Source organism: Rhamphochromis longiceps, unplaced genomic scaffold (assembly GCF_057381845.1).
Source record: "Rhamphochromis longiceps isolate RC_006_pf unplaced genomic scaffold, R_longiceps_female_GT1.1 unmapped_scaffold_1, whole genome shotgun sequence".
Lineage (NCBI taxonomy): Eukaryota > Metazoa > Chordata > Actinopteri > Cichliformes > Cichlidae > Rhamphochromis > Rhamphochromis longiceps.
Genome location: NW_028187221.1, coordinates 259,872 through 281,935, shown reverse-complemented (window position 1 = coordinate 281,935; position 22,064 = coordinate 259,872). Strand labels below are relative to the sequence as shown.

Sequence of the window (22,064 nt, the reverse complement as noted above, 5' to 3'; positions counted from 1 at the left end):
TTAAATTTTCAGCTTTTTCCTTTTACAAATTTAAAGTGAAACAACACAACACACTGCAAACCACAACACAATTAAATATAAATTAAAATATGAAAACAAAAAGAACATGCATATTCTCTGTCATATGGACCTGCATGAATAAACTTTCTGAATCCTTTATCATCTCCAACTGAAAATAGTTGTGGATGATTACTATACCTTTCTAATGTGACGTTGTTGGCCCTGCCTCTTTCTCTCTCTCTGCCTCTGTTCCTGTGAAGCAGAAAAAAAGTGCAAGAGAGAGAGAGAGAGAGAGAGGCTGAGAGAAAGAAAAAAAAAAACATGTGACGGCTCGTGATAAGGAGGCGGCTGCGTTGTTCACGTCTAAGATCCGGCTCTAAGAGCCATTTCGTTCGCGAACGACCCATCACTAGTTCAGAGCAGCAGGAGGAGGAAGGTGGAGCTGAGGCAGGTGAGTGTTAACATGAATATGTTTCTTCTTATGACATAAAATAATTCCACACTGTTCGTGTCTGTGGGTGAAACGTGAGGCCGGTCGGCTCCTCTGAGCGCTGGTTTCCTGTAAGTAGAGAGGAAGTGAGTTTAGCTGAGAGAGCAGGAGGAGAGTGAGAGCTGTGCTGAGGCAGCTGAGTGTTAACACCGCTCTGACATTACTGTGTCTCTGTGGCGGGAACAACAGGCTCCGTCAGTGGAGGCAAAAATAATCAGACTTTGGTTTTTCAAAGGAAACTACTTTATGTTGGGAGAAGCCGCGCGCTCATTGGATAACGGCTTGTCAATCTCAAGTTATTAGCCAATGAGCGCGCAGGTTCACAGTAAGACCCGCCCTTATCACGACGTCTTTTAAAAACTAAAATGGCGACAGAAACTTTTTTTTTTTTTTAATTAAACTTTATTTACAAACAACAGTATAACATACAAGGCACCATAATTAATCCGATTACGTTACATCCTCGGTTGAGCATCAGAGGCGGAGCCAGATATTTGAAACACCCGGGGCTTAGCCCAAAGAGTAGTATGCATGTGGGATTTTTTTTTTTTTTTTTGGGGGGGGGGTAGAAATGACTGAAAGATTAATAGGCTCTGTTCAAAAAAGAATGACTTCATATAGGGAAAAATCTATATCACATGTGCAGGACACCTTAAACGAGTTTTTTAATTAAGCAGCAAGGCAGAACAAGGTCAGGGCTGTATCAAGACACGAGGACTAAACCCCAATTCAACCAGACCCAGAACTGATCCAGAATTAAAACAGGACTACAACAGTTCAAAATCAGGACTACTGAGGACTTAACCAAGACAGAACCACAATCAGAACTAGATGATAGCACTAAAAATCATCATAGACCTGCACTACACTTGTTTTTTAATTCTACCAAAGTCCACTATTTAGATTGAGAAAAGTTTATATAATTATTTAGCCTTGTTGTACAAACAAGCCTGCAGAACTTAATAAATACAGAATTTGAAAAATAACAAACCTAAAAAGAAACACTAGGTACGAGACACATGAGGACCTATGATACGCTGATACTTTTGGTAAACAACCATTTGACTAACATGTGTGTCTCACCTGCTCTTGTTCATCTGTTCTGTCCTCGTTCTCCTCTCTCTCCCTCTTTGTGCTGACAATCATCAAATATACAGTTGAAACCAGATATTTACTCTTCAGATAAAAACACTTTTTTAATTGTAACATCAAATCAGACAAAATGTTTATTTTTTTAGATTGATAAATATAAAAACATATTTGTTAACTTTAAGAGTAAAGAGAGAAACTATCTGTATTTCTTAATAGCAAATGGCACCAAATTGTATTCAAACTGAGCCACACTTATGAAGCTCCACAGTTCTTTTCCTGGTGTTTTGGTTGACATCTCTTGATGTTCCCATGTCACAGAAACAGGCTCTGTGTTTTGCCTTATATGCATCCACAGCTGTGCCACCAGTTTACTCACATGGACTCTACGAACCTATCAGAAGCTTCTTCAGCTCAGAATGGAATCGTCTGGAGTTTTCTTATTAATTAACAATAAACTTAGTGTATATGTACTCCTTAATATGATGAAAGTGATAATAAATAGACACCTCTGTCTCTCTTTATTCTGACATTTAACTAATTCAAAAGATATTTCAATATTTATCTAAAACAAAAGTTTACTCTAAATTGATGTTGTACAGTAAAAATGTTTTATGTTTTCTCCCTAAAGTGTAAATATCTGGTTACAAATGTGAATATCCTGCTGTGTACTGAAATCCCTCTTGTTTTGCATAGAAATATACTGAACAACATACAAAGCATAATATATAAAATAACATTTACCTGAGTTTTTTCTTTGAAAGAACCCTCTAATGTCCATTCTTATATTTCAGTACATAACTGAAACCGATTTAGTCGGGGAGGGTAAGAACTGAAAATATGAAATAAACACACGTAAGCTAAGACTCTAAAAAAATAGCATTTGTTCGGCTTTTCATTTCGCCATTTGTTGATTCACTCGAAGAGCAAGTAACGTAATATTGGTCAAGTGATCAGTTTGATATCAATCTTTCGTGATGCACCGTCATATTTACATTATTTGTACAGTACGAATGATTTTCTTTGGTACCTGGTCAAACTTCAGCTCTCCTTAGTATGGCTGGCTGCGTTTCTCCAACAGCGCACTCACTGCTGGCAGCAGCTGCCCCGCCCCCTCGCTCAGTCGCTTAGTGCCTGAGCTCGGATCATACCAATATCAGGGGGGATTCACGCACAGTCGTAAATTCCCACAGTGTGCACTATGTGCTTCGAATATTGTGTGTACTTTTTGTTTTATACAGTTGTCAGCCAGGCATCTAACTATGAAAAATTACACTCCAAAAGACCCCGGGCTTCTGACAAAACAACCCGGGCTTAAGCCCAGTAAGCCACCCCCACGCTCCGCCCCTGTTGAGCATTATAGCAAAACAAACAAACAAACAAAACGAACAAAAAAAAACAACAACAACAACAATAAGCACAAAGCTAAAAGAGTTAGCACAAAAAGAAAGAACAGTCATTGAAGGATTTGAACCAAAGGCAAAAAATAACGTGCAAAAAAAGGGCAGTCGTGATTATAAAATAGGGAGGTTTTTTTTTAACATAGGTTAAACTCTTTAAATAAAACAACAAGTTTATGGGCTTTCTTGTTATTCACAAGTTTCAGCGATTTAGCCCAGAGTCTAAAGTCATTCAGCCATCTGTTTATACATGGTTTAGCTTTAAAGTATCTGCATTTGTGAAGAAAAAATTTTCCCATCGTAAAGAAAACTCCCTTAAAATATGGACAATAACAAACCTGCTAAATTCCTTCCAGAATCTCTGTGTAAAAGAACAGTACCAAAAAAGATGTGTCACAGTTTCTGGATGATCCCCACAGAAAGTACAATTAGTATTAATGTCCCTTTTAAATTTTACCATGTAGTGACTGGCTGGATAACATTTATGTAGAATTTTAAATGAGACTTCTTTCACCTTATTTACAATCAAATATTTATGGGGGACCATCCAGACTGTCTTCCACTTGATATCTGGAACATATCGGTTCCAATAAGATATTACATATGGGAGAGAGACGATATCTTCTTGGAATAAACTACGTATTCTCTTATTGCTGTTACCAAGTTCCTGTGAAAAGCAGATTTTTCCTATTGGTAACTCAGCTGGATCAGGGAGAGCATAGGTGTCAAACTCTGGCCCGCGAAGCCATACCAAATTATTATTAGAGCTGGCCTACTGGTATTATACAGCTAATATATATATTGTTTAGTATTAAGCTTTGCTTGTTCCATATTCAGTTTTTCAGAAAAACTTGTTTGAGTCCATAAGAAGAGATTCATTCTTAAATCTGGAGGAAGATTTTTTTTTCAGTAAATATTAATGTTAGCCCGCGACCTTGTTCCAGTTTTGAATTTTGGCCCACTGTGTATTTGAGTTTGACACCCCTGAGGGAGAGTGACTGAGGTAGATATTGAGCTGTCAGTGTTTTTATATAATATTAAAGTCCCTGAGGGTATGGCACCAAGCACCATTGAGAATTCCTGAACACTGATTGGAAAATTATATAGTGCAATAAAGTCGTTGTAAGTAAGTAGTTGTCCCTCTTTATTAACCAGCTGAGCCACCAATAGGATCCCATTTTGGACCCAAGTTTCCAGGAAAAGTGATTTATTTTTATATAAAATATCTCTGTTGTTCCAGATGAGGTATTTGTGAGGTGAGAAGTTGTGTTTATAAATGAGGGTCCACGCTAAGAGGACCTGCTTATGGAAGGATGAAAGCTTTACAGGGAGTTTCTCAACATTGTAATTACAATTTAAAACAAAATTAAAGCCACCAAAACGAGAGAAAATATAATGTGGTATAAAGTTCCAGATAGAGGTAGGGTTTTTAAGAAAATGTTTGGCCCAATTAATTTTGAAAGTGTTATTTAAAGCAGAAAAGTCTAAAACGTTAAGCCCACCTGATTCGTACTTATTCATCACAACAGTTTTTCTAATATAATGCGTACGGTTTTTCCATATAAAATTAAAGAGCATACGGTCAACATCTTTACTAATTTTCTTATCCAGATGTAAGGAGACAGCAGCATATGTTAATCGGGATATCCCTTCTGCTTTAGTAATTAACACTCTACCTTTCAAAGACAAGTCCCTTTGCAGCCACTGGTTGAACTTTTTTAGGGTTTTCTGTATAATTGGAGTGAAGTTTGAAGAGAATCTTGATTTTTGGTCTTTGGATATTAACAGTCCCAAGTATGTGACTTCTTGTTTAACAGAGATATTACAGATAGTATTTGCAGGGCAGTCTTTAAATGCTAGTAACTCACACTTTTTTAGATTTAGGCATAAACCAGAGGCCTCAGAGAAATCACTAATCACAGTAAGAGCTGGAGGGATTTGGTTTGCATTCTTCAAGAAGAGTGTGGTGTCATCGGCTAACTGGCTGATGACGAGCTCCTTATCAGCTATGGTGATTCCTTGTACAACACTGTTTGAAATATTAGTTGCAACAATTTGTGTACAAAGTAAAAATAAATATGGTGAAATAGGACATCCTTGGCGAATACCACGTTTCAGGTCAAATCTCGGGGTGGAGCCGTTAATCATTTTAATAGAACTATTGCCATTTGTGTATAAGGTTTTGACAGCTTTACAGAAAAACTTGCCAAAGCCAAATTTTTCCAAAGAGTGGAAAATAAATTGATGTTCAATTGTATCAAAAGCCTTATAAAAATCCAGGAAGAGAATGAAGCTATTGTCAGATACCAAATCAGAGTAATCAAGTAAATCCAAAACCAGTCTAATGTTATTAGAAATGTGTCTGTTTCTCATAAAGCCTGATTGTGTCTCATCAATAATTGTTTCCAAGACCTCTTTAATTCTGTTAGCAAGTATTAAAGCCATAACCTTATAGTCATTATTGAGCAGGGAGATGGGTCTCCAATTATCAATAAAGAGTAAGTCTTTGTTTGGTTTTGGAATAAGTGTTATGAGACCTTGAGTTAGAGAAGGAGGGAGGATGTTATTCTCTATACTTTCTGTAAAAACCTGCAGTAAAAATGGAGCCAGGAGATTAGAAAATGATTTATAAAACTCTGCAGTCAAACCATCTGTGCCGGGAGATTTATTGGCCTTAAGTGCAGAAATGGAATTACAAACTTCCTCCACAGTCAGAGGGCTGTCACAATAACTTCTATCTTCCACAACAATAGATTTTAGGTTTTTAATATTATTGAAAAATCCTGTTGAGACAGCCTCATTATATTTTGAGTTGTATAGTTTAGTATAGAATTCGGCACAGAAATGTGAAATTTCTCCAGGATTGTCAGAGACAATGCCATTAATATTTAGTTGATGAATAGAGTTTGTTTTTGATCTGTATTTTTCAAGTCTGAAAAAGTAAGCAGAATTTTGTTCGCCCTCCTCCAGCCACCTCTTCCTGGATCTTATGAAAGCACCCTCAGCCTTGCGTCGATATAAACCGTCCAGTTTATTTTGAAGTTCTAGTAAACTTAATTTATCTTCCTCTGAGATTTCTTCTGGGGACTTCTGGTAATAAGAGGCAATTCTGCTTATTACTTCTTGTTCTTCAGCTTTCCTTAATTTAGCAATTTGACTCCCATATCTTCTCAAGAATTTGCATGCTTCAAATTTAAAAAGTTCCCAATTGGTACAAAAGGACTTCTCTCTGTTAGCTTTGTTCCAATAATAAACAATTAATTTATTAATCTGCATGTTAACCATTTTATCTTTTAGTAAAGAATTATTTAACTTCCAATAAGAGAATTTATGAGGTATATTATCCAGTGTAAACATTCGGACGTTAATGTAAATTGCTCTATGATCAGTGAGGGGCGTGGCAAGTATATTAATGGTAATATTATCTTTATCAATACAGTCAGAAACAAGCCAAAAGTCAATACGTGATTGCCTGGATCCTGTCTTATTGCTCCAAGTAAAGAGTCTATCATCTGGAAATTTTTCTCTCCAAATATCCACAAGATTAAATTTTCCCATGAAATTTTTTAAGTTTGCACTGTATGAAGACTGCTGCCCTGGAGGCCACCTATCAACCGTATTGTCTAAAGCAATGTTAAAGTCTCCACCAATTAAGAGGACTGAATTTGGGTATTTGGAGAGCCAGAAATTAATTCTTTCTTCTAAGGAGTCAAGTAATTTATCATTTTCAGTTTTATTATTGTAACCATATATATTTACTGCAATGAAAGTACTGTTATTGTGTCTGATTAGTGAGCAGAGGTAGTGTCCTAAGGTGTCACAGTCAGAGTGTAACACATCTCCAGAAAAAGAATTTTTAAGCGTGCCAACTCCAGCAGAACGCTCAGAGCCATGGGACAACCAGACTTCATTACCCCATTGTGATTTCCAAAAATTTGTATCAGCAGGTGTGGAATGACTCTCTTGGAAAAAGCAAAAATCTGTTTTAAATTGTTTGGCAAATAAAAACAAAGCTTTGCGTTTACATGTTTGTCTTAAACCCCTGGTATTAAGAGAAACAAATGAAAAAGATAAAGTTATTAGAAAAAAGAAAGAGAAAAAGTAAGTTCTAAACTTCTACAACTAAGAATAGATCTATAGGATAAGGGGACCGGGTGCTGCACAATTTAGGTAGTAGAACAGTAAAAACCCTGAGTGACTAAGCTTATAAAAATACAGTATTTAACTATCTGCTATGGTTTAAATATAGCATTTTATAGATAAACACACTCTTCAACACAAAATAAAACTTTAACCTGAGGGTGAAAATATCAAGTTCACCATGTAAACAAGCTTACAGAAATGTCATTTCGGAGACTGAATAAGCGTCTCTATGAAGGAGGGAAAACTTCTGATCCACTGATGAATCCTCGGCCTCCCACGAAATAAGCCGGCTTACCCTCCTTAGGGGCTTTGTCTATCATCGGCCACAGTTTGTCACGACGTTCTCTGTCCTCCCTGGACAGATCTTCAGCGAACCTCAAATGATTGTCCTGCAGGTAGGAGGATGTTTTGGCTGCTTTCCATACAGCATCTCTGTAGATTCGGGAGGTGAACTGCACGATGATGCCTCTAGGTCTGGTGCTACCTTGTCGCTTGGCTCCGAGTCGGTGTACGGTGTCGATGACGTCAGGCAGCCTATGATTTTGTTCTGGCAGAACAGACTGGCATATCACAGTCACCTTTCCCCTTACGTCTTCTTTCTCAGCCTACCTGACTCCATGTAGTCTGAGATTCCACCTCCTGGAATATCTTTCCAACTCAGAGATTCTCTGTTGGCAGTTGTCCACTCGACCTTCCTCTTTAGTTACTTTTTTTTCCAAGTCGCAAACTTTCCCCTTCATATCTTTCATTTCCGCGCACACAAAATCAATCGTCTTTTTGAGACCCTCAATCTGGAGCGTATTCTCTTTCACCATGTTCGAGTTCTCTCTCACCATGCTCTCAATGTTATCAGACCTGGTGTTTATTAGTGCCGACAGACGAGAAATTATCTCATTTACATCAACTGGGTCAGAGTTGCTGCGTTCGTACATCACCTTCTTCGGAGCTGGCGATTTGAGAGGTGTAACAGGGAGAGGTGGGAACTCATCCACTTCTTCTTCGGCTAACGTGAGTGCCACCGTAGTAGCTGCGTAGTTATGGAAGCTATCCATTAGCACGTTGCTGGGCGTAGCACTCTCCTCGTTAGCATTCTCAGGCGCTATCTTAGACTTGGAACTTTCCAGTCCCCTTTTCGCTCCTTTCTGATTCGGCATTCTGCTGCTTCTTGCCCTATGATTGCTGCATCTTCTCTTATTTAGTGAATTGTTAGTGTTAGCAGCATAAAGTTGAGGTTTTACCGTTGTTCACGAACTTTCTGTGCAGAACTCGGTAGAGAGCGTCTACTCACTCCGCCATTTGGCACACCCCCGATTGGGTAGTGACAGTGTCCAAATTCATCGGCTGCATCCTCCTGAGGACCCGGCCTTCGCGGCGTACGTGGGCTAGGTCCTCAGAAGGTTGGATATGCTGGAAGTAAACAGCTGGGGAAATTGGACGGTCTAGCCTTCTGATTAGCGTCACCGCTGTCTCGGTGGAGTTTAATAAACTCGGCCGTCTGCTCCTTGCTATCTAAAATATAACAGGACACTGGAGTAAATTCTCGACCGTCTCATACTTCTGTTTAATCAGTTTTCTGTTTGATGTTTATTCAGCTGTGTAAAAACCAAGGAGGAACCCACCCGGGGGATTAATAAAGTTTTATTTTATCTAATCTAATAACTTTAATCTCAGCCAAACCGATTTACTCACGAACAAACAAAACACTGAAAAAAGCCAAACAATAACATTTTTAGGTTGTCTAAGTAAGTTATGCAGGCCCGTGCAGAGGGGGGGGGGGGCTGGAGGGGCTTGAGCACCCGCCCCTTTCCTGATGGGTGCCCAAAGTGCCCTTTTGTTGAGGCAACTTTTAAAAAACATTTTTTTTATTTTTTTATTTTTATGTGTGTGCGTGCGGAGTCCTGTCTGTGCCCCTCAACAATAATATTTAACTATTAATCACAGTTTTGCTAAATAAAAGGATCTGGCTTGCATCAGTCACATGATCACATTTAACCAATGATCGCCCTCGACGGCAGAACGCGCTGGTTACGAGCCGGGAACGAGCTCACAAAGAGCACGCGCATTTTTAGCGGTCCGGAGCTGTAGGAGAAACACAAGTTAACTCAGAGACACAGACTGATGCGACAAACCCAGTAAGTAGGTGTACAGCGTACACTGTAGTGTATAGCACACAGGAGTATTGGCTTATTACGTACACGTTGGCAAGTTGTCTTGTGGCAATTTGACGAACTGAAACAAACGAGCGTGCTGTGTGTGCAACAGCGTGACAAACATTACCTGTCCTTTTATTAACTGCACATGTAGTGCTGGTCATAGCTGCTGGCTACCTGTGTAAGGCTGTCATAGGTCTGTAGCTCTGTCACCGTTTTAGGGAACATATTTAGTTTTAAAGTAAGTTACAGAGCATTTGCTGCCTTTCTGAGGGGATTATATTTCACTAAAAAACGATCTAATATGCATGTCCACATAATTATGCATTATTATAATTATAATATTTTAAAAAACACACGCTGTATTTTAAAGAACATACTTTAAGAAGCAGATTATATTAGCTTTATATTTTTAATAAGATAAAATTTGGATGTTACAGCAGTAAAATGATTGTATCTCTACAGTTTAAAAATGTAATAAGCTTTGCCCCTGCACAGAGTGGATAGTGAAACAAATGGAATCATCATAAATACATTATTTCATATTTATTACTTCCCCCTCCTCATTGCTTTATTATTGTAGCTCTAGTAATAAATAATAATGTAAGGATTCTGGATCAGCACCATGGAAACTGTTATGAAATCAGTTTTACCCTGGTTCTTTTATTCCTCGAGCATCCAGAGATGGCACCGGACTCAGTAGTCATTTTCACAAAATCTTTATTCATCTTTATTCATCTTCATTTACTCATCTCCATTTATCTTTACTCTTCTTCATTTATCCTCATTTAAGCATGCACTTCTAGAAGGGAAGACGAGGCCGGTGTCCCTCTCCAAAATCTTCACTCCTTTGTCTGTGAAACACAGTTTTATAGAAGGACCCCATCATAAAACCCCCTAAGGTGTGCTGCAAACTCTGTGTCTGTGTCTATGTGCACGAGCACATGAATGCCTACATGTGCGCGTTCCCCGTGCCTATATGAGTGCTCGTGTGTGACTGTGTGCACATGAGTGAGTGTGCGTGTGGATGTGTGTGCGTGACAGTTAAAACACTGTGGGTGTAGGTAACTCCCTAGAGGTCATAAAACCCCTCTCCCTTCCAGACCACAGGTATCCAGTTACAATGTTGAGACCCCCCCCACCATACATCCTCTGGGGAATTTCCACTCAGCATTAACTCTTCTCTGTTTTACTTTCACAGCTCAAGTGGGGGAGGGGTACAATCTACTCCTAAGTTCACGACAGAGTCAGCCTTTATTATATTGAGGGCAGTGTCAGTGCCTCTACAACAGTTCTACATTCTATGATAATACATTTCTAAACTCTAAATCAGCTAAATATTCTACAATGCCCATAGTACAGTATTCTGAAGAAGGTCTAAAATGCATGAAATGTGCATGAAGTGTGATTTTATCCTGGTGGAAACAAAACAGCAAAAGTCAGAGTGAGTTCATGACTATGTTTATGTGAAGCGTAGTTTGGATCTCCTTTTGCTGCTGGTTCAGTCAATATTGTTTGGAGAGAGATAAAACTAACAGCTTTAGAATCAGCGTAAAAAGGACGTAAACACAAAGCTCGGAGCTCGGCTTTCAGCCCCGACCGTGTCCGTGCCATCGGGTGAGAAAGGCAACATCTCACTGATTCTGATGCGTCGGCGGCTCCGCGCTTTGTGTTTACATCTTTGTGCAGAATCCGTGTTCCTGCTCTCATTTACTGTTTCAGCTGTTTGGTGGTTGTTAAAGTTTTGTGAGGTTTAACCTGAGATTCTGGCGTTTCGGGCAAAATAAAATTATATTAAAAAATCGATTCAGGATTTTAATGCATCGATATCACGTTATCCAAGCCAGAATCGATTTTAATTGATAAATCGATTATCAAAACCCACCACTAGTCGCAAATTATAGACCCATCTCACGTCTGTCTTTTTTATCTAAAATCTTTGAAAAAGTGTTTTTTAAGCAGCTCACTGAGCATCTGTCAACTAACAATCTGTTTGAACCATTTCAGTCTGCTTTTAGACCAAATCACTCCACAGAAACAGCTTTAGTCAAAGTGGTAAATGATCTGCTGGTAAATGCAGACAACAATCGCACTTCAGTTTTATTACTGCTGGATCTAAGTGCTGTGTTTGACACTGTGCATCACTGCATTTTATTGGATAGGCTTGAACATTTTATTGGAATTACAGGAAATGTTTTATCATGGCTGAGATCTCACCTGTTTGGGAGGTCTCAGACTGTTAGTTTTAAAAACTATCTCTCCGAGACTTGTGCAGTGAGGCATGGGGTCCCTCAGGGCTCCATACTGGGACCATTGCTGTTTTCTATGTACCTGCTGCCTCTTGGTGTTCTTTTACGTTCTTTTAATGTAACCTTTCATTGTTACGCTGATGACCTGCAGCTTTATGTTCCTTTAACCATTGGAAATTGTGCTGAAGTCTCTAAACTAGAATGTTGTTTATCTGCAATTAAGGGCTGGTTATCAGATAATTTCTTGCTCCTAAATACTGATAAGACAGAGGTGATGGTCATTGGGCCACACAAATTTCAGCACTTGTCCCAAAATTTGATCTTGAGAATTGATGACAGTGTCATAAATTGCAGGAACAAGGTAAAAAACTTGGGTGTGTGGTTCGACATGGTGCTCTCTTTCGAATCTCATGTAAAAGAGATAACAAAGACCGCCTTTTATCATTAGAGGAACATCAGCCAGAATCAGACAAGTTTTGTCAAGCGACACTGCAGAGGTTCTTGTCCATGCATTTGTGTCTTCCCGTATTGATTATTGCAATGCTCTTCTTTCTGGCCTACCAAAGAAAAGTTTTAGAGGTCTGCAGATGGTGCAAAATGCAGCTGCTCGCATTTTAACAAGAACTGGGAAATTTGAGTACATTACCCCTGTTCTGAGATGTCTTCACTGGCTACCTTGTCAGGTTCGAGCAGATTTTAAGGTCCTGCTGCTCACCTACAAGGCTTTAAACGGATTGGCACCTTCATACCTCTCTGACCTTTTACACCTTTATGTTCCATCTCGTGCTCTCCGATCTCAGGACTCTGGTCTTCTAAAAGTTCTTAGAGCCAGAAAAAAGACAATTGGAGAGCTTTTTCTTTTCATGCCCCGTTTCTGTGGAACAACCTCCCACAAGATATTCGGCAGGCTGCTCTGTGGAGGTTTTTAAAACCAAGTTGAAGACACATTTGTTCACCCGATCCTACATGTCTTAATTCTATGGCTTTTAGTTTTTACATTTTTATTGTTTTTAACTTGTATTGTGTCTTTTACCTGTATTGCTATGTATCGCTTTTATTTAATTTATCTCTTTAGTTGTACAGCACTTTGTTTGAAAGCGCTTTATAAATAAAGTTATTATTATTATTATTATTATTACAAGGTCCACGTTTACGGGAACATCTGCCACAGATATGGGAGAATATTTGATTTCTATTGTAGACAGAAGCCACGGGTGTGTTCAGTCAAACGTTTAGAATAAACTTTGGTCTATAAATGTGTTTCATGATTTATTTTTAACTCCAACTGCTTATTTGTACTATGCTTTCATTTCAGAGCGCAATGAGAAATAAAAAGGATATTTTCAATAAAACTGTCACGATCCTGGGTCTGTGACTCAGTGTTTTCTGTTTTGTATTGTTAATCTTTGATTTCATGATGTATCTTTGTTTATTCTTACGTTTTGGTTCTGTGTTTTGTTGTACCTCTAAGTTCAGTCTTTGTATTTCCTGCTTTGTTGTGAAGGTCCGTGTCTCATGTCAGTGTGTTTAGTTTGCGTTTCTTCTGTCTCGTCTTGTCAATCACTCCCAGCTGTGTCCTCCTTCTGTGTCTCATTGCCTCGTTATCCCTCTGTGTATTTAAACCTTGTGTTTGCCTCTGTTAGTTGCTGGTTCGTCTGCGTATCTGTCAGGGTCCTGGGTCTCCTGATCTAGTGGTTTCAGTTCTTTGTGATTTTTGTATTATGTCAGTTTAGTTTGTGAGTTATTCTATGCTTCCTAGGTTTTGATTCCCTGCCCCCCTTGTTTCTCTGTGCGCTCTGTTCTGTGTTTAGTCTTCTCTGTCCATTTGTTCCGCCCTGTGTTGTTGCCTTCTGTGTCTCCCTCTGTGTAACTGTCTATATAGTGATGTGTTGTGGTGCTTTGCTCCCACCCCTTGTGTTCCGTGTTTTCGTCTTCCCTTCGTGTACTTCTTCATATTCGTGTACTATTAGTTTTTAGGTTTTTGCTTAGTTTCCATGCTCACCTTCGCCATTTCTTTTTGTATCACCATGTGATGAATAAACTCACTTGCATCTGAGCTGCCTGCATAAAGGGTCCTTTGATAATTTACACACGGCTCGCAAACCGTGACAAAAACACTGGAAAAATTGGGCTGTTCTAAAACGTTTGACGGGTAGTGTATATATTTAGTTTATATATTTTCTTTATTTATAATTGTTTGTTTTATATTGTAGCAAAGTGTTACTTGGATACTTCTCTATGTGCTTCTTCATGTGCAATTTTGTTGCATTCTTAGAAATTTATTGGTGGTAGTGATGAACTGCTGTTAGAATCAAGTTAAATTCTGATAAATCAGACAATTACCTCTCCAGCTGTTGTTACAGTCTTTGTTTATCGGATCCTTACAGGGTAAAAGATGACGACACCTAAAGAAATCCTTCTGGGGACTTTGGAGGATTTGTGACGTGATGACTTTGAAAAATTCAAGTGGCATCTGAAGAACGGGTCTGTAGAAGGTTTACCAGCAATCCCAGAGAGTAAACTGGAGAATGCAGAGAGGACGGACATAGTGGATCTGATGTTTGATACCTACTCTATCAACACTTTTGAAGTCACTAAAAATCTTTTGGGGAGGATAAACAAGAATGATCTGTTGGAGAATTTAAATAAAACCATCCCAGAACCCACAGGTAAGTCAGGGAATGACTAAACAAAAAACACATAAACAATAAAAACCTTAGTTAACATTACACAGGTGCCATTAAAATCCATATAAATAATAAATCCAAAACACTTGCCAACACTTTCAGGAGTGAGAGACTGCAGAAAGCCAACAGTTTGTGTTTTATGCATCTGCACAAATAACCTCCTGTGTACACATGAATATCTGCTCTTTGGGTTGGTTTGATTAAAATGGGACCAGCAGCAGGTTTTCTGCCCATTTTACAGATTTATATTGTCAGATTGGTTTTAGAGCTGTTTTATCAACATAAATGAGGCCAGATAACACACACCAATGAGTTAAACTGCAGGAACGTCTTAAAGACATAAAGACCTGGATGGCCGCTAACTTTCTGCTTCTTAATTCCGATCAAACTGAGGTTATTGTACTCGGCCCTGAAAATCTTAGAAATATGGTATCTAAGCAGATTCTTACTCTGGATGGCATTACCTTGGCCTCCAGTAACGCTGTGAGGAACCTTGGAGTCATTTTTGACCAGGACATGTCCTTCAACGCACATATTAAACAAATATGTAAGACTGCTTTCTTCCATTTGTGCAACATCTCTAAAGTTAGAAATATCCTGTCTCAGAGTGACACTGAAAAACTAGTTCTGTCATGGTCCTGGGTCGTTCAGCGTTTTGTTTCATTTTTGGTATCACCTTGTGTACTTTGTGTTAATTCTGATTTTGTATTAGTTCTTAGGTTGATCTCTACCTGTGTCTTTCCTCTGTGTTCTGTTCGTGTCCCCGAGTTTGTGTTGTAAAACAGTCTGTTTCCTGTTTTACTTTGAAGGTTTGTGTCTCGTCTTGTGAATTAGGATCAGCTGTGCTCCCCTCCTGTGTGTCATTCCCTCATTACCTTGTGTGTATTTATAGTGTGTGTCTGCCTGTGTTCCTCGTTGTGTCGTCTGCATTACTGTGTTAATCAGTGTTACTACTCGTCTCTCTATCCAGCCTTCTTTGTGTCATCTCTGTGTATTCCCCGCTGTCCTTATGTTTTCAGGTTTGTCTGTTACAGTGGCAAAAGTATTCGGCCCCCTTGAACTTTTCCACATTTTGTCACATTACAGCCACAAACATGAATCAATTTTATTGGAATTCCAGGTGAAAGACCAACACAAAGCGGTGTACACGTGAGAAGTGGAACGAGAATCATACATGACTCCAAACATTTTTTACAAATAAATAACTGCAAAGTGGGGTGTGCGTAATTATTCAGCCCCCTTTGGTTTGAGTGCAGTCAGTTGCACATAGACGTTGCCTGATGAGTGCTAATGACTAAATAGAGTGCACCTGTGTGTAATCGAACAAGGCCGAACAAGGAGAGCGCTGATCAGAAATGCAGCCAAGAGGCCCATGGTGACTCTGGACGAGCTGCAGAGATCTACAGCTCAGGTGGGGGAATCTGTCCATAGGACAACTATTAGTCGTGCACTGCACAAAGTTGGCCTTTATGGAAGAGTGGCAAGAAGAAAGCCATTGTTAACAGAAAACCATAAGAAGTGCCGTTTGCAGTTTGCCACAAGCCATGTGGGGGACACAGCAAACATGTGGAAGAAGGTGCTCAGGTCAGATGAGACCAAAATGGAACTTTTTGGCCAAAATGCAAAACGCTATGTGTGGTGGAAAACTAACAGTGCACATCACTCTGAACACACCATCCCCACTGTCAAATATGGTGGTGGCAGCATCATGCTCTGGGGGTGCTTCTCTTCAGCAGGGACAGGGAAGCTGGTCAGAGTTGATGGGAAGATGGATGGAGCCAAATACAGGGCAATCTTGGAAGAAAACCTCTTGGAGTCTGCAAAAGACTTGAGACTGGGGCGGAGGTTCCCCTTCCAGCAGGACAACGACCCTGAACATAAAGCCAGGGCAACAATGGAATGGTTTAAAACAAAACATGTCCATGTGTTAGAACGGCCCAGTCAAAGTCCAGATCTAAATCCAATCCAGAATCTGTGGCAAGATCTGAAAACTGCTGTTCACAAACGCTGCCCATCTAATCTGCCTGAGCTGGAGCTGTTTTGCAAAGAAGAATGGGCAAAGATTTCAGTCTGTAGATGTGCAAAGCTGGTAGAGACAGACCCTAAAAGACTGGCAGCTGGAACTGCAGCAAAAGCTGGTTCTACAAAGTATTGACTCAGGGGCTGAATAATTACACACACCCCACTTTGCAGTTATTTATTTGTACAAAATGTTTGGAATGATGTATGATTTTCGTTCCACTTCTCACGTGTGCACCACTTTGTGTTGGTCTTTCACCTGGAATTCCACTAACATTGATTCATGTTTGTGGCTGTAATGTGACAAAATGTGGAAAAGTTCAAGGGGACCGAATACTTTTGCAAGCCACTGTAGTTTTTCCAGTTTAGGTTTATGTTTAGTTCTGCCCTCACCTTGGTTTGTTCACTGTAAATAAAACCTCACTCGCATCTCCACCACTGTCTGCAACTTGGGTCCTCATTTAACTCCACCGCACGACTGCTGCCCCAGCCGTGACAAGTTTATGCATTTATTACGTCAAGGCTGGACGACTGTAATTCATTATTATCAGCAAGTCCTAAAAACTCGCTGAAAAGGCTTCAGTTAATCCAAAATGCTGCAGCAAGAGTCCTGACAGGGACTAGAAAGAGAGAGCAGATTTCTCCTGTATCGACTTCCTGTTAAATCCAGAATTGAATTCAAAATCCTGCTCCTCACATACAAGGTCTTAAATAATCAGGCCCCATCTTATCTTAATGACCTTGTAGTACCATATCCCCCTATTAGAGCACTTCGCTCTCGCTCTGCAGGCCTACTTGTTGTTCACAGAGTATTTAAAAGTAGAATGGGAGGCAGAGCCTTCAGTTTTCAGGACCCAAAAAGATAGTTGGGGTTTTTTCTGTTGTATTATTGTAGGTTCTTTATCTTACAATATAAAGCACATTGGGGTGACTGTTGTTGTTATTTGGAGGAATTAATAAAAAAAACTTTTATACTTGAAATTCTTTCATTTATTCTACATATTTATTCATCACTGGCTCCATAGTGTTGTTTATGTAATATGTGAAATGTTGCTAGTATTGATTTGGTGCTGTATAAATAAACACAATTAAATCAAATGTGTCTCTATAAAACCTGCCCTCAGTTATAACCCAAGTGTCAGGGCTCAATGGCTCATGAAAAGGAATGGAGTCAAGCACAGAACCAAAAAACGGAGGCTGAGTGACTTTTAACAGAAATGTATTTTACTAGATTTCTTGACGGAGAAAGCTGAATCACAGCTAAATTCAACAGCAAGCGAGGTATTATGAGAAGTGCAGAGCTGAGGCCAGAACATAAGCTGAGGCAGGTCAAAGGAACAACAGGGGCAGAATCGGGCGAATAGAAACTATCCAGGATCACTGGAACAAAGGAGATAATAATCAGAGTGGTCCACAGTGTAGTGAATGAGTCCAAGATTTAAAAACTAAGAGGTGTTACGTGGCTGCAGGTGGAGATCAGCTGGAGGAGGAGATGAATTAAATCTGGGTACAGAGTGAGATGTGGGTGCACAGGGAGGCAGGCAGGTGAGGATGGCAGTTTGCAAGAGTGAGTTTTCCCAGCAGTGGCAGGGCAGAATCCTGGCGTGACTTATGGCAAGAGTTGGAAGATGTATCCAGGTGCCGACTAGGGAACAGGAAAAGAGGGTTACGCGAAACAAGCTGAGGAGCACAAGACAAAATGTGAGGCAGAGAACTGACTGTGCTAAGCACACAATCTGGAGAAGGTTCATTGTGAGTGCTGCTCATAAATACTGCCGGAGTAATTGGCAACAGGTGAGGAGCAGGGAGGAGTGAGGAGGGCTCCACCCAGGGGAGGAGAGCTGATGCTGTGGAAAGTTACTCAGACTCACCCGGATCATGACACCAAGAGTCCAGTGAACTGAACACATAACCACAGTAACCAGAATGCAGTTTTCTCATTTGTGTCATTTGCTGTTTATTCATGCAGAGATTCTCACTGAGTGTCAGCTCAAACTCAAGTCAGACCTGAAGCAGAAGTTCCAGTGTGTGCTCGAGGGGATTTCTACAACAGAAAACCCGACCCTCCTGAGTCAGATCTACACAGAGCTCTATATCACAGGGGGAGGGACTGCAGAGGTCAATGATGAACATGAGGTCAGACAGATTGAAACAGCATCCAGGAAACCAGACAGACCAGAAACAACCATCAGACAAGAAGACATCTTTAAACTCCCACCTGGAAGAGATAAACCAATCAGAACAGTGCTGACAATGGGAGTGGCTGGCATTGGGAAAACAGTCCTAACACAGAAGTTCACTCTGGACTGGGCTGAAGACAAAGCCAACCAGGACATCCAGTTCATGTTTCCATTCACTTTCAGAGAGCTGAATCTGCTGAAAGAGGAAAAGTTCAGCTTGGTGGAACTTGTTCATCACTTCTTTACTGAAACCAAAAAAGCAGGAATCTACATCTTTGAAGACTTCCAGGTTGTGTTCATCTTTGATGGTCTGGATGAGTGTCGACCTCCTCTGGACTTCCACAAAACTGCAATCCTGACTGACCCTAGAAAGTCCACCTCAGTGGATGTGCTGCTGATAAACCTCATCAGGGGGAAACTGCTTCCCTCTGCTCGCCTCTGGATAACCACACGACCTGCAGCAGCCAATAAGATCCTTTGTGACATTGTTGACATGGTGACAGAAGTCAGAGGGTTCACTGACCCACAGAAGGAGGAGTACTTCAGGAAGAGATTCGGAGATGAGGAGCAGGCCAGCAGCATCATCTCCCACATCAAGACATCACGAAGCCTCCACATCATGTGCCACATCCCAGTCTTCTGCTGGATCACTGCTACAGTTCTGGAGTTTGTCATGAAGAACAAAGAGAGCAAAGATCTGCCTAAGACTCTCACAGAGCTCTACCTACGCCTTGTGCTATTTCACCTAAAAACGAAGGACATCAAGTATGATGGAGGAGCTGAGACAGATTCATGCAGGAAGATCATTGAGTCTCTGGGAAAACTGGCCTTTGATCAGCTGCAGAAAGGAAACCTGATCTTCTATAAATCAGACCTGACAGAGTGTGGCATCGATATCAGAGCAGCCTCAGTGTACTCAGGAGTGTTCACACAGATCTTTAAAGCTGATGAGTGTCACATGTTCAACAACGTTGTTTACTGTTTCATCCATCTGAGCATTCAGGAGTTCTTTGCTGCTCTTCATGTCTATCTGACCTTCATCAACTCTGGAGTCAACCTGCTTAAGAAACAATCTCCTCGCTTTAAAATCTTCCAGAAAACACTTACTGTAAAAGACTTCTACCAGAGTGCTGTGGACAAAGCCTTAGAGAGTCCAAATGGACACCTGGACTTGTTCCTCCGCTTCCTCCTGGGTCTTTCACTGCAGACCAATCAGGATCTCCTATGCATGCTGACACAGACAGGAAGTAGCTCACAGACCAATCAGGAAACAGTTCACTACATCAAGAAGAAGCTCAGTGGGAAACTGTCTGCAGAGAAAAGCATCAACCTGTTCCACTGTCTGAATGAACTGGATGATCGTTCTCTAGTGGAGGAGATCCAACAGTCCCTGAGATTAGGATGTCTCTCCACAGATCAACTGTCTCCTGCTCAGTGGTCGGCTCTGGTCTTCATCTTACTGTCATCAGATCTGGATGAGTTCGACCTGGAGAAATACTCCGGTTCAGAGAAGGCATTTTTGAAGCTGCTGCCAGTGGTCAAAGCATCCAAGAAAGTGCTGTAAGTGAATCTATGAACAAATATGTTTAATAATGCTAGATGAATAAAAGAATATGTTTCCATTGTTATTCTTCCTCAGGCTGAGTTATTGTAAACTCTCAAAAAGAAGCTTTGAAGCTTTGTCTGAAATTCTCAGCTCCCCATCCAATCATCTGAGAGAGCTGGACCTGAGCTCGAACTACCTGCAGGATTCAGAATTGGATTTGCTGTGTGTTGGACTAAAGAGTCCTGACTGTAAACTTGAAACTCTCAGGTAAGGATACAGACTTTTTGACACTTTTTGACTCTTAAATCTGTAAGTTTATCTTGATGCGGACGTTCAAAGTCAGCACAATTTTCCTTTTAAGTTCCTGAGTTTATATTTTTGACTGTCAGGTTGTCTGGACAGATGTTTTTATTTTATTTTGTTTTTTTTACTTGTCCCTAAAGTCAGAACTAAACCCACATGTAGATGACTTTCTGTTACTGGAGCAGCCTTCCTGAAGACAGCAGTGTGTTTTCATGCTTTTAAAGCCAAACTCACCTTTCAGACCTGGCTTTCATTTATTATCTATTTTTGTTTGTTTATTATATATTTATTTCTACTGTTTAACTACTGCTCACATCTGTTATCCTCCTTTTTAATTGTTCATTTCTTTTTACCCAGTGTTTCTATATTGCACTTTGTATTTGTCTATATTTATCATGCACTACTTTGCTCATTTATTGTTTGCTTTTAATGTTATTAAATTCCGGTTCTTTTGGTATTCTTTACGGCCAAAAAGACACGGCTCAAAAGTGGTCTTTTTACTTTTTAAGTTATTAAATTTGTAACTGTAGTGATTTGTGTGTGTGACAGAGAGGCACTGCCAGGGATTTTTGACACAAGTTGTTCTTGTAAAATCAGTCTGTGAAGGTTCTCAGACATCCAGGTCATCGTAGTCTAAGGAGCTTGGAAAGAAAAGCGTCTGGACTTCCTTGAAGATGTTTCACCTCTTATGAGAGAAGCGTCTTCAGTTCTAAGAGTCAAATGGTGGAGTGGGGCAGTCAGTGAAAGGGCAATGGTGGTGGCTCAGGGTTTGTATGTTTGGGGGGTTCAGAGGGAAAAGATGAATGTAGGTCTGGAGTTGGTGTGTGAGAGCAGGGAGTGAATCTGATCAAACATGAGTGTCATGAAGCCTGTTTGCAGTTATTTGCACTGTTTTCCACTCTGGATGTTGTTTCTGTTCAGCTGTGAGTATAAAAGGCTCCATTCTACAACCTGTTTGTGTTAGTTGTTCAATAGAAACATTATTTGGTGCTGATGTTGCACTTCTTTTATTCACAACCAAAGAGTTTTTGACGTCTGCATCAGACTGATTTAAATGACTTTTGAATATTACTTTAAATACTTAGATTTAAAGTTCTGAAAAAAAGTTTAAATACAAAGATCACTATATTCTAATGTTTTGGCTGCAGTGTGTTTTTGCAGACAGGTATAACAGAACAGCTTTAGTGTTTAGATTTTTTAAACTTGAGTATGAACTTATACAAAATGCAGCAAGATATTAAAAAAAACGTTTGATTATAAAATTGACTATATTGGATTCATATCGATATCGGACATAAAAAGTGGCATCGTTCCATCCACCTCCGCCCCAGAGAGAAGGGTTACATCTCCTGGGTTTAGGTGTTTTCCAATTTGTCATCATTTTGAAAAGTTTACATTTCTTCAGTGTTGAGCAGCAGAAATGAGACTTTCCTGTCAGAGGTCATTTTTGAAAAAATGAGGTAAATCAACCATGAAAACCATGAATCAACATGTGAATATGAGCTGATGCTGCTGAAGTGAAGCAAAGTTACAGAGGTTTGATTACAGACACAGCTGAGAGTTTGTAATCTGTCATCATTTTAAAAAGTTTCCATGGAACAGCAGAAATGAGGCTTTACTGTCAGAGGCCGACAGCACTGAACACAACAGCAGACTGGTGGCTAATAAACAGTGAATGATGCAGAAACAGATGTTTGAAGCTGTTCTTGGAGTACACTGAGAGAGAGAGAGCTGTGCAGGCAGGAACAGCCAAAGTCAGAGAGAATTCATGAGCATATTGATCAAACGTGAAGCAGAGTTTGGATCTT

At 40.0% G+C, this 22,064-nt stretch overlaps 2 protein-coding genes across 18 annotated transcripts in view; both read left to right on the top strand.

Annotated features, from left to right (window-relative positions):
• LOC146640792 (NACHT, LRR and PYD domains-containing protein 12-like) overlaps positions 1 to 22,064 on the top strand; it is a 257,689-nt gene that overhangs the window by 147,124 nt on the left and 88,501 nt on the right. The window lies entirely within an intron of this gene.
• On the top strand, positions 341 to 20,599 carry LOC146640794 (NLR family CARD domain-containing protein 3-like). The gene is made up of 5 exons (XM_085399857.1): positions 341 to 451; positions 13,909 to 14,190; positions 18,197 to 19,967; positions 20,047 to 20,220; positions 20,397 to 20,599. The coding sequence occupies exons 2-5, from the start codon at positions 14,079 to 14,081 to the stop codon at positions 20,404 to 20,406; spliced, it is 2,067 nt and encodes a 688-aa protein (XP_085255983.1). The 5' UTR covers positions 341 to 451; positions 13,909 to 14,078; the 3' UTR covers positions 20,407 to 20,599.